The sequence below is a fragment of the Platichthys flesus genome, chromosome 17 (assembly GCF_949316205.1).
Source record: "Platichthys flesus chromosome 17, fPlaFle2.1, whole genome shotgun sequence".
In the NCBI taxonomy this organism is placed as follows: domain Eukaryota; kingdom Metazoa; phylum Chordata; class Actinopteri; order Pleuronectiformes; family Pleuronectidae; genus Platichthys; species Platichthys flesus.
The window spans coordinates 19,062,970-19,076,030 of record NC_084961.1 but is presented as its reverse complement, the minus strand read 5'-3'; the positions used below and the strand labels follow the sequence as shown (position 1 = coordinate 19,076,030).

At 39.6% G+C, this 13,061-nt stretch overlaps 1 protein-coding gene across 3 annotated transcripts in view; it reads right to left on the bottom strand.

The window, feature by feature from the left end:
* LOC133972829 (retinoic acid receptor beta-like) overlaps nucleotides 1–13,061 on the bottom strand; it is a 134,171-nt gene that overhangs the window by 72,911 nt on the left and 48,199 nt on the right. For 2 of the 3 annotated variants that reach the window (XM_062410407.1, XM_062410406.1), the window contains exon 1: nucleotides 3,462–3,619. The exons of the other annotated variant lie outside the window; for it this stretch is intronic. In XM_062410407.1, the coding sequence (XP_062266391.1) occupies nucleotides 3,462–3,618 (157 nt within the window). In that variant the 5' untranslated portion in view covers nucleotide 3,619. Of the gene's footprint in view, nucleotides 1–3,461; nucleotides 3,620–13,061 lie in introns of those variants that run through there. 3 annotated transcript variants of the gene reach the window in all.

Sequence of the window (13,061 nt, the reverse complement as noted above, 5' to 3'; positions counted from 1 at the left end):
CTGCCGTGGCGTTTTTTTATATATATCAAAAGGCCAGTATCACTGCTGATACACAGTATCACTGTTACCCTGGTTGGACCCTAACACCATCCTATAATCATGAAAATTAAACATGCCTGGCACCAGCAAGCTCTGCTTTCATTTCACTGTTGTTCACAGCTTTTTATTTCCCCCCATCCGCCTTTCATTTTACATGCCCACTAAATTAGCTTGGTGTTCAAGCTGTGCTAATGGCCTTTCATGTCCATATCAGAGGCGCTTAAGCCTTGAAGACAAAAAGGCCCCAATTATCCCATAACACACATTGACTGTCCAATACATATCACAGTGGTATATCATCACAATGCATTTTTTTTTTAAATAGTTACAATAGCAACAGTGTTTGAAGACAATCACCTTTCCACTTATTCATGTGAAATTACTTTGATGCTTTTCATGTGAAATGATTTTATATTTACACGGCGTGCGCATCATACAGTTTGCAGCGATTCCTCGGCTGCAAAGCCTACTTTATCTGTGTAAAGGAGGTCCTTGATCATTCTTAATTAACATCTAAACTGGAAGAGGAAGTGCATTAATAGCCGGCTCTTTGTCGGTGCGGTTAATTAACACCCAGGAGGTTTCCATTATCCTGAATAAATTCATCAATAAACCAACATTTCAATGACCCTGGGAGAGGCTTTCTCAAATCAAAGTCTAATTTAAACAGTGCCTTATTCAAACAAGAAAAGGGCAGGGGTGTCCTGTCTGACTGTGCTAAAGGCCAACGTGCAGCTTTACGGGGCGAGGACGAGCTCGTCGTGAGAAAAAAAGAAAATCAACAAAATCTCCTTCTGATCAATGTAGTGCTTCATGGCTCCGTCTTAAGAGGCCTGTTAAAGCAGATGTGTTGAAGGGCACTGATTGTCAAATTAGATGGCAAATCCAACGCACCTCAGTGCACCGCTACTTTCATTTCATGGGTCATGGAAAACGACTTTATGTTTGGTTGACCCAGTGTAAACCAATCATTATGTTAAATTCCATTAGAGAAAATATGATATTCAAATGAATTCAAATAATCAAAAGTTAATGAATATGAATTCAATCGAACAGATTCTGCAGGTTCTTCGCAATGACAATGGCACCAGGCGCAGCAGGGCTGTAACTGTACTGAGAAGAACATTTTTGGGGGCATAACCCTAACCCTATCTCACAACATTTTAAAGTTACATTTAAAGTTACATTTAATCACTTGGTTTTATTTTTTCTATTTTTAGTCCAATATACGTAAACAATTCAGTATTTTTCCACCAGATTTGTATTCATGAACAATAAAATGCTGACCCTCAACTCGGGGGTTGGGTCGGGGAATTTGATTTAACATTACAAATTACAACTGAATGAAATTTACCATATTCTTTTAATTTCAGGATAATAAGCCCTATATGCATCATCCCTAAGTGCTCAAGTATTCTCAGTCTGCACTATATGGCAAAATAGCCAGTCAGCGGATATTGAGTGTTTGTATGAAGAACGTTTTAATGGAAGTTTCTACTTGGTTCTAAAAAAAAAAAGCTTTTAGGTCAGAAGTAATTTTATTTAATGACAAGAGAAACAAAAGGAAATGTCTGAGGCTGGATATGAAATACAAATTTGTACTGCAATCAAAGAAGCATTTGGACCTTCATGCTAAAAATGAAAAATTACAGGGTTATATTAATAAAAACTACAGAATAAATGGATAGCAAATATCCTTATGACAGGATTTATTTTTATTGTCCGGTAAAGCTTTTCTGAGGATATTGGCCAAACTTGACGTTTTTTTCCCAGCCCAGTCAAATAGTCTGAAAACGTGTGGAAACATCTAACAAACAGGATGCTAGTGTAGAATATATATAAAATGTTAATAAAATGAAAGTTTCTTCTGTGATGTTGAAATATCAGCTACTTTAGATTGAAGATTATAAACAATTTCAGATATTTTTATCAACTGCACGGTTTTCTTTTCAGTTGTCAGTGTCAAAGCACAACCATATGATTAACCCAAAATTAACTGACAATTTTAATTATTAGTTCATAATCAATAAGCTGCTATTTTTGTATCATAAACAAAATATACCTCTAGGCTTTGGACTGTTTGCAGTTATTTCTCATCATTTTAGACAGAAAACTACACAGAAAAAGAAATCTACAAAATCACTTGTCTAGGAAAGTGACAGATGAAACCCCTAAACTTGCAGCAGCAGATTCACAAAGTTAGAGGTGTCGTCTGCAGCTAACTTTTCACGTTGTCCCTGCACTGATGAGAGCCACTTTTCTTTTTGGACCGGGCACCCTTGAGCAAACACTTCCTGAGGAATGACAGCTGGAGGCCGGTCGTTATCAGATGGGGAAGAATCACGGAGCAGCAGCAGCAGGCTGACAGTAAAAAAACAAACTGTGACAAGTGTCATGAGCTCATGCTGAGTGGGTGAAGATGATGGAGATCTGGGGATGATGATACATCATTTATAATAAATTTAAGGTTAACATCAATGTCCCCATTAGTCTGGTTTTCTAGTGCACTTTGTTTGATGAATCTTAATGTTTGATCACATCAGTTGTTGGCCTCCAAACCATATTGTATCTCCTGCTATTATTAGAATTATGATCATTTTATCCTCTTGGTGTATGAGGACAGATTATTATTACGTGTCACCTTAATGGCACTTTTTCTAATTCATATTTCTGTTTGTTATTTTGCGCCTACAAGGTGGAGATTCAGGTGCAGCATCCACTTCCCCTACTCGACTAAAACTTCAGCAGCCATCCACCTCTGTCAGCAAAACCTCAGAACGCAAGAATGTGGACACGTTCTGAGCAGCACCCCGCTAATCTCGCTGACAGGCTCCGCATGGTCGTTTATCTCAATCAGTGTCAGAGAGCGCAGGTCGCGGCTCGTCCACTCCTCGCCCTGTCATGTTCCGCCGGGCCGGAGGTGTGGTGGACGCCGTCTGTGTTTACCCTGCGCATTCCTCCAGCCTCCTGCACGCGCACCGAGCGCCACTGGGCTCGTTTGACGGGTCCGGGCTGGTTCCGCCGATTTGTCAATGATCTAATGGAGCGAACGTATGAAAGTCCGGGATATGGTTGAGCAGGGATTTCTACTTAGTCTGACATCAAAAAGCTAACTTCTATTTTTAAGTCAAACACCAGAAATGCACACCTCAGCTGAAATGTGATGCTTTCCCTGCTTCCAAGAGTTCTCCTTAAACATTTAAACACCCCTGGCTTATTTGGAATGAGTCCTGTTCAACTTCATCATCATCATTGTCACATAAGGGCCAACTTTTCTTAGAGTAGTATGGACGATGGACGCAGCTCGTACTGACCAACCAACCTCATCATCAGCCCTAACAGTGAGGCACATGCAGCAGCAGCAAACAACAACAACAACAACAGCAGCAGCAGCAGCAGCGGATGAGGAGAATTGGACCTACAGTGTGCGCTCCGGCGGTGGTGCCACTCTCGGTGCGCCAGTCCGCTGATGCAGGCTTTCAGAGCCTTTTCCTGCAGCATGCAGGAGGACGGGCTGGGCGAGTAGAAATCCAACATCTGCCCAGGACTCACGGCCAGCACGTCCATGCAGTCGAACATGTTGGCGGCGCGTCGCTCAGCTCGTCTTGTGCGTCAAGGAATTGGGGGAGAGAAAAAAAATCACCGGCATAAGCGCACACAACTCCATCAAACTCCGCTACTTCAGCCCCCCTCCTCCTCCTCTTCCTCCTCTTCCTCCTCTTCTTCTTGTTCTCCTTGGCACAGCAGATTCCTCTCCTCTTCTTCTCATTCGTCCCGCACCGGAATCATGAATTATTTCGGAGCTCAAATCTTCCACCGCTTCCTCTTAAATGTTCGTTTTCTTTAGACAGAAATCCTCCGCGGCACCGGGTCCGCTCAGCTCGCCGCCACGGGCGTCAGAAAGTGACTCTTCCATAATGATCATAATAATCATAATAATAACAACAACATGCCGGCGTGTTCTCACACAAGTCGCCCCGGTGTCGGCTGCCTGGCACGGGGGAAGGCGGCGGTAACACACCGCCTCCGCTGGACGGTCTCTCTTTGAGAATATGAAAAACACAACGCGGACGCGTTTTTAAAAGCACATGTTCTTCTCCCCCGATGACGAATGGCTTATATCCGTCCCCCAGCTCCGCTCATTTCCAACTAGTTTTGCCACGAAGAATGAAAGAGTGAACAGCCTAATATATGCGACTGAACTTTGTATGAACCCTTCCGAGGCTGCTGACCTTCAAATGACCCAGGCAGGCTGACATCACTGCAGCTCCCCGGCGCGGAACAAGGCAGAGAGAAGAAGCGCAGGGGGAAATCACAAAGATCTTTTTTTTTTCTTTCTCTTTTGTGTGTTGGGGAAAAATTAAATACACGAAGGCACCCCCCCCCCCCCCCCCCTAAAAAAAAGGAATAATCCACTAGGAACACGAGCTGAAGAAGTGTTTCCACTGCCCTCAGTGTCTGATTTGTCTTTACGCACAGTGAAAGGGTGATTCCCCTGCGCCTGCAGAGATGAATGCTCCTAAACAGCAGCAATACTACTGATTTATGTAGGTATGAAGGAGCAATATTTTACGGTAAGCAGGCCACAAAAGTGAAAAGAACAAAAAGAAAGGAGAGAATGTATCCAGTCTCTTTTATCCTGTTTATCTTTACAAACATGCAGCAGCGACTGAATGTCTGTCTGTTTCTGGTCAGTGTCATCAATCATCAGCTCAAAGTGGAAACATGAGGGATGCTTGTAATGGAAAATTAATTTTTACATTTCTGTAGGATCCATCTATCCACAACCTCCATCTCTTTACTAAAATGAGAACATGTATATTGATTAAAAGAGATTTATTTATCCTGTATTCCTGCTAGTTGTCTATTCATTTAAAAATAGGAATATATACAAGCTCAGTCACATCTCACCAAACAACAAGCTGCTTATATTACATTCAGGCTTTGTGATATGAAATTATTACGGATTACAAAACAAATCTATGTAGGCATTTCCTGAGTGAAGTGCATGTGGTGGGAGTTGATGCGTATGGGCTTGATAATACAAATAAAGCTTACAGGCTGAGTTCCAATTGAATTCAGCTTTAACACACTTCTGCATCCAGCTGCATTGTAACTCACAAGGTGATTAAAATGAGATTATTGTTAGTGGGCAGTAGTGTGAACATGAAATCTGAATGTTGGTTAGACAGTATCAAATGATTGATGGCTGGCGAGTTATTATGTGATCAATCATGAAGTGACATTTCACAGGTGTTTCCGTTTTTTTGGATATTTCTGGAGCTTCCTGTTTGGTTTAATTTATTTAATAAAAATGAAGGAATACAAATAATCAGAAGATTAGAATTTGTAAGTGTTTTTCTTTTATGACCTATAAGCATGAGGCCTGTCACACCTTGCCAAACAACTGACAACTGAGGCCAAAATCATGTCACCTTGTCATGTACATGTAAAAAGTTGTATTATTTAATCACAATTTTAATGTATGAAGACAACGTTCTAAAAACACATTGACACTTTTTTCCATGAGACCTGAATGACAGTATTCATATATTATATCAAAACACCATGTTAACGTGTTGTGTAACTCATATGAATCGGGCCTCCAGTGAATGGTAGTGTTAATGGAATTAGTTTGTGCAGTTTCAGGTGAGTCACAATAAGGAAGAATAATAAAAAGAAGAATCAAAAGAGGGAAAGTACAAAAATAACCATATAAAGTAATTACTACTCTGAAATAATCTATGATTATCATAGTCTATTTATTTGTTGTGATTTCTCATTTCTCCACAACTCTACATGCCAGTAAATTATATTAAGAGGTCAAATAAAAGTAATAAAAGTAAAATATAGGAAGTACATTTACCAATGTTCTACACTCTAGTTTTGAAAAACTTTCCGTTTGCTGTAATAATTCTATTTTGGGCAACTTTACAAATCTAACACTTTACAACAGCAAAGCATTTCAGAGAGAAATGTACTTTTTATAACACCACCTTCATAACTTTAGATTTTAGACACACATGCACCCCAGTCTCTGAATAAGTCCTTCTATTCTATTATTAAGACCTGGCAATATTTGAAAGCTCTTGTGTGTAAAATGTTATACATGAGAGGTATATTGTGCCAGAATAAAAACTCTATAAGCTGTCTAAATCAATTATCTATTGATCATATGTACTAATAATAATCAAACAGTCCAATATAATACTCTGAAAGGGGCTGCACTGCTTTATGTGTCTTAATGTAAATTTTGCTACCATTTCTTTTTTTTATGTAATCTCAAGACTCATTTTTACATGCAGTTGTAAAAATGCAGTTATAGCATCTCATGTGCATAATGTAAAAGGCTCCCCTGTTGCAGAAGAAAAGACATGATGGGAAATGTCCCAACTGCATGTGATGTTGGTACAACATGCTGATGTGCAACAGCAGGAATTACAAATGCCTTATTATTTAAGGGCTGAGAGTCAGTTGAATCATATACTCTTATACTAGCTCTTCTCTTATTCCTTTTAGCAAAATGGCTGATGCTGTATCACACGACTCACCGTGATGCACTACAATCACACTTGCCCTTTAGTAGCAAAGATCAGCTCCTTGAATATAACGATTGGAAAATTATATGAATTGTATCAAAGTGTCATTAAATGCCCAGCTGCTCCATTAAATGTTCAACCATAATGTGCACATTATGCTTATTATATCATGTTCTGATTATACTAACCATCAGGCTCTCACAGCGGCTGTTTCTGCGATTCCACTTAATGACTTATCAGGAGCAGCACAGGTTAAATGTCATAATTCCTTTTGGTTCAGTGTTTATTTATTATTTACCACTTGACAGTCAAAATACCTGTGCTCACTGGAGCAGAAAATCATTTTAAAACAGAGCTGCGGGCCCCCTGACGAGTCTTCTCATCTAAACGTCTTTCTTGGCTGCAATTTTTCAAGACATTCATCAAGGTTGAAAAATACTTTTACCAAAACTTACATTTACATTTTTTTACAAACTGCTCCCCTGTCACCGTTCCTTGTGGTCCGAACCAGAGAACATGATTGTTCTGCACTTCTTTACAGAGAACAAAGTTTGTTCGAGTGGTAACTGTTTCTGTCCGCCGACATGATGGGACACGTTTGAACAACAGCAATACGATTTCAAACACTAGGCTTTTTATTTTTTTTAATTATTTTTTATGAAGTTTCTGCAGACATGACAAAGTCAGCACAGCAACTGTAGGGCATGATACAAAGAGAAACATATTTTCAGCCACTATTATGAGTGTGAATCAGACAGGCTTGCAAAGGTCTCTCTTCTCCTATTATCATTATGACGTTTCCTTGTGACATTAAAACCTTTCCAGCTACCAGCTCCTGCTCACCCTGGGTTTACACTTTTAGTGTTCACGTTCTGCTTTATGCAGATTCTGCAAAATTTCAAACAACCCTGCTTTCATTGGTACTATCAAGATTTGGCATTTCACGTGATCCATGCACTCATTTGAAACAATCACCTTCTTTCTCCTCCCTGCTCTGACCCTGCGAGCTGTAGGTCAGCCTCACCACACCCAATCATCTATTTGAGATTGAGGGATCCTCATCCTTTACATCTCAGTCACTTAAATATAAAATGCCTTAATAAGCCATCTTCTTAATTCGCTTTCCAAATTAAGCGTTTTTTTCCCAACTGCCCTCCTGAACTAGAAATTGACCAGTTTCCCTCGACTTTGATCAGACTCAGCCGGTATCTGTTGTCTAAGGCGAAATCGAATCCTAAACCCCGCCTCCACAGTATCTCTCCGAGACACCTGGGATCACGATTTGTGTGTTGACACCTCCGAGAACCAGTGGAGCGACATTCTCGCTCTGTTGCACTGTTCATCTATATGTGCCAGACATCTACGCAACTATTGACCCTTAGCCCCAGACTGCTTTGTTTGGCTTCCCTCCAACTTGGAATACAACGTGTACAATACAGCGTGCCATTGCCCATATATACCACCCTGTTGGCTAGACACCACCTCCAACACACAATGCCTGGTTTCTAGTCTGTCTTCGACCTGCCCCTAGTTCTGCTGCTACAGGTCTAGAACGTCAGGAGACACATGACACATGAAGCCTCTCTTCCTCTTCTCCCTCTTCAACACATTATTGTTTCATCAATTCATGTGACTGACTTGACTTCTTCCCCGGAGTCCTTGTGTTGCTGTGGCCCCATCATGGATCGTGATTGTGGATCTTAGATCGTGATCACGGACCATAGATCGTGACGCTGGATCCTGGTCGTGGATCATAATAGTGGCTAGTAGATCGTGATGGTGGATCCTGATCATGTATAGTGGTGATGGATCCTGATCATAGTGGTGGCTGATCAAGGACTATTAGTACAACAATACTGCATAATATACAATATGTCTACTCACATATTCTACCATTATTCACAATAACTCCTCCGTTTCAATTGTCATTGCTTCTCCCTTCATCCTGGGATGGGGATCCCTCACATGTGGCTCTCTGAGGATTCTATGTTTGTCCTTAGTCTTGATGAAGGTTCAGGCCGTCACACAACGCCCTATGAGACAAACTGTGATATGTGAATATGAGCTATACAAATAAAATGTGATTGATTGATTGAGTATATGTTATGTCATTTTAGTGAGTATACATTTGTCTGAGACGTGTAGAACATAGGATTATGCAAGCCGTTTGACACTTTATATTATGGCCTGAGTATAATACTCAATACATTTTTTGAGCACTGTTTAAATATCTCTCAGATAAATGTACTGAAGCCCTGTCAGTATAAGCACCAGGTTTACCCATAATCTATGAAAGGATGCAGCATTTAAGTGCTTTATATCATTCCATGCCATGACGAGTGAGAGACACACAAATAACAATGAAGGCTCGATTTGAACAATGTGAGCAGTTGGTGCAAGTGCATTTAGGTTGCTTTCAAATCCACTTTCGTTTGTTTAAAAGTGGATAAAAAGGTCAGGGCATCAGACGCATGGTTCAAATAAAGTTGTCTGTAGTCTCTCAGTTAATCATAGTCATCACATGAAATACATTTAAAACCGAGTGGCATCTTCCATCCTATGGAAGTTAGTGACAGAAACCGTGAAAAGGTTTCACTTTGCACACAAATTGAGCAAGTGTCTGTGCATAACAAGCAAAATATATACACAGTACTATCTTAATAATGGGTCCTCCAAATAATGCATAAAATAAAATTACAGTTGCTCAAAGAACTATGTCAAAAGGCCTTTTTCGTGACATAACCTTGTTTTTTAAATGACGTTCCAAAGTTGTTGAAAAGACTGCCGCTTCAGAGAGGCTAGTTCAGAAAACATCTTCACATCTTTATAAGAAAACATTTCTGTTTATTTCAGCCTTTAACTAGAACTTTCACTTGCCTGCACTCCTGAGCTTATACAATTTTTAACACTTTCTTTCCTTTCTCTTTTTATGGATTTTTTAAAGATTTTTACTTAAACGGAAACTGCTGGAAAGTATTGGCTAGTGATAAGCAAGGTTATTACCCTGTGCACAGGCATACTATTTTCACCAGTGTGTGTGTGTGTGTATGTGTGTGTATGCAAAGCAGCTAAATATTGCAATGATGGATTTTCACCAGACTTGGTATGAATATTACTTGTAAAAGTATCTCCAGATGAATATATTTGTGAGCTGATCAGTGAAAGGTCAAGGTCAACAAAAATAAAGTATGAAAAACAATTTCTCAACAAGCTATTGAGGCAATCTAAAGCTTATGTTGATCGGAATTTATGATATGATATCATTAATATACACAAAATCATGTAAAGTCTAAAATAATTCAGGATGTGATGTCACACATAATTCTATTTTTGACCTGAAGCTTATATCGATCAAAAACCACAAATTATTTTTCAATCACTTTACAGCAATAACGTCACCATGACATCACTATAAAGGCAAAAAAATACCTCATAGAGTATTACAATACATTCACTTTTACAACCAAAGAGAGAAGGGATAAAATATACTTCTTATCTAGATCAACCATTCATCATATAGTATAAATGTCATGATAAAATGGCCCTATTAGAATGTAAAATAGTTAGCACTACCTGATACAGTGCTCACATGGTATGAATGGCCCCTCCAATGCATTTTATTATAGTTTATAATGATAGGCCTATGGTCCTTGTGATGCTGTCATGTCATTTAAAGAGGGATCCAATATTTACAGCTTCCATACAACTTCAAATCCACATAAGAATTCTACTCAGTGTAATCATGTCAGAGGAAACTGTTAGTGTAAAGTTAGAGTGTCGTCTGCACCGCGGCCTACATGCAGTACTAGCCCCAGACAGTTTGCAGAAAACCACAGGTACAGTAACACTTGTGATAGAGTTTGATGGAGTAAAATAAGCTGGTTTGAGAGGGCGAGCTGGCCTGAGCGCTGCACAGCACATTGATCCCACAGAGCTCATGAATATTGCAGAGAGCCTACAGCAGAGCTGAAACAGGAACCCCTGGACCCCCCCTCCCCTACACACACCAGCTGACCCCCTGCAGTTCAGCCGGTGTAACAGTAACCCATGGATACACACACACATCCACAGAACCCCGGTCAGCACAGGTAATGAATACACCTGAAAATCCACCTGTAATTAGAAGGTGATAATGAACCCTTCCATCAAGATAAGCCACTTTCTGGCATCGGCGGTCTGCAGCTCTTGGCCACCACTGCCAAAACCCAGCAGGCTGTGACAATACCCAGCGTAGCTGATCATTTAATAAGGCCGGGTAACGCCTGACTGCTTTGAGGATGACACACATGCAGCGGCTGCCGTTTTCACCGAGTTTTAACACAACCTGTAGGTGGATGAGTTCACCACCTAAACTGCAACTTCAAGTGCATGTTAGATTCCCATTTCTTGTCCACATTAAACCTGCATTTCATAGCATATTTATGAGCAGAGCTGAATTTGGTCGTCGCAATTCATCTGTGGGTCAAACCCCATAACACCTATATTTAGTTACACTTGCACTTAGCCTATTGGTAATTTAATTGGAGCTGCATGGCAGAAGCAAAAATATTTTCCACTCAGGTAAAGTATCATGCCAAAGCGTGCTTCGGAATTATGGCTGTGTGTCGCAATACGATACGCAGAGTGAAACTGAAGATTAGTATTCATTTCAGTATGCTCATTAGAATAAATCCTTCATATTTAAACAGAGAGGGAGCATTTATGGATTAAATACCATCCTATTTGGGACATCTTTTATCTTATTAAAAAAGAAATGCCCACAGTTACATAATCTTTAAAAATGCCTATATTCTATTTTTGTTTTGATATGCAGGGAAGTAAGCAGGCTGGGGATCAGCAGCTTATTCCTCCCAGGTCGTATTTAAAGCGTTGATTCATAATTTCCCCCACAGTACAGCTAAACCTAACCATCCATCATTTTAGGAAGGTTTTTATTATACCAAGAAAACTGGAAAATAGCATTTTACAAAGTGAATGGAGCATTTGCAATAAGTAAACATTCCATATTAACTCCTAAAACTGTCAAACACAGTGAAGAAAAAAGCCTTTTATATATTCCATATTATTATTATTCTAGCTCCATTATTCAAAGAGCTTTTCTTCTTCTGTCATGACAGACTGAACAAAGCTAAGAAGCAGCAAATGTAAAGATGTGTGGATGACACAGGAACGATTTATTCTAAAATAATTAAAACAAGCCCACCTAAAAAAAATTGTCACCATCATCCTTTCAATACCTTTTGTTTTTCACAAAATGAACTTTAGTTGTTCCAGCAGGACTAGATTCCATCATTTTCAAAAACAACAGCCTTCCAAAAGTTTGTGAAATGAGCACATGCAGTGCTTTTTTTAGAAATATCTTAACCCTAACCCTAAACAAAAAGTGAGAAAATTTCAAATTTCCCATCAGGAAAAGATAGTGTGGAGGATACACAAAAGCAGGAAGTGGTTTGACATTGAGATACTGAGGAAAGTAAAACATGGAGGTCAAATTAAGTGCATATGGGAGGATATAGCTTAAACACTAATGAACTGAGTTCAGTAGTTAGTCGTACTGTCAGTGAAACTCATTAAAAAACTGCAACAGTAACTACATGGTTTGTGTTTACATCATTTAACATGTCTCAATGTCGGAGATTTCGCTGTGAACTCATTCCTCTGGTTGTGTGACTGTGATTGGTTTAACTTCATCAGAACTCAAAAGGAAGTCAACTCCAGTCTTGCTGTCGCTGGCCCAATGTGACCTCATGACCCTGATAAGGACTGTGTCCCTTTCTTCATCGCTCAGAAAACGTCACAGATAATTAAACACATATATACAAAAAAGCACAAACCCTCTTCTCTTTCGAATGATCTCTTATGGACAATCTCACCCCAATCTGCTCTACACCAACATTGAGCACGGCATTGAGGGGGAGCTATGGTTCAAGAGATAGACGGGTTATCCTCTAAACAAAAGGTTCTACCGCACCCTCCCCCTTTGTCCGTGCTGTAGTTTCCTTGGGCAACATACTGAAGCCCAAATTGCCACTTACAGCTGTGTCGGCAGGGTGCGAATGATGATGAATGGAAAAAACTGCAGTTTAAAGCACTGTGAGTGGTCATCAAGACTAGAAAAGTGCTATATAAATGGAGACAAATTACCATCTATCAAAAGGCAGCAAGGTAGATAAACTTGTTACTCTACTTCTCTGCTGTTTTTACAGATGAAGCAGAATATGGGGAGAAATCATCATGAATTAAAAAAATGTGTGGAAATATATTTAGGAACATGTGTGCATAATTCCTGCGCCTCACAAAAGCATATTCAAATGCACAGACAAAAACCCAAAGTGTCCAGTGCAGACAAATGTCTAAAATTGTGTTATTTTATATTTATTTAGCAATTGTTAAATGGGAAATTTCATAACAACTATTATTATGAATAGATTGGAGTAAATTATATAATTAGAAGATGAATTTGTGTAGTTGAATTAGTAGTAT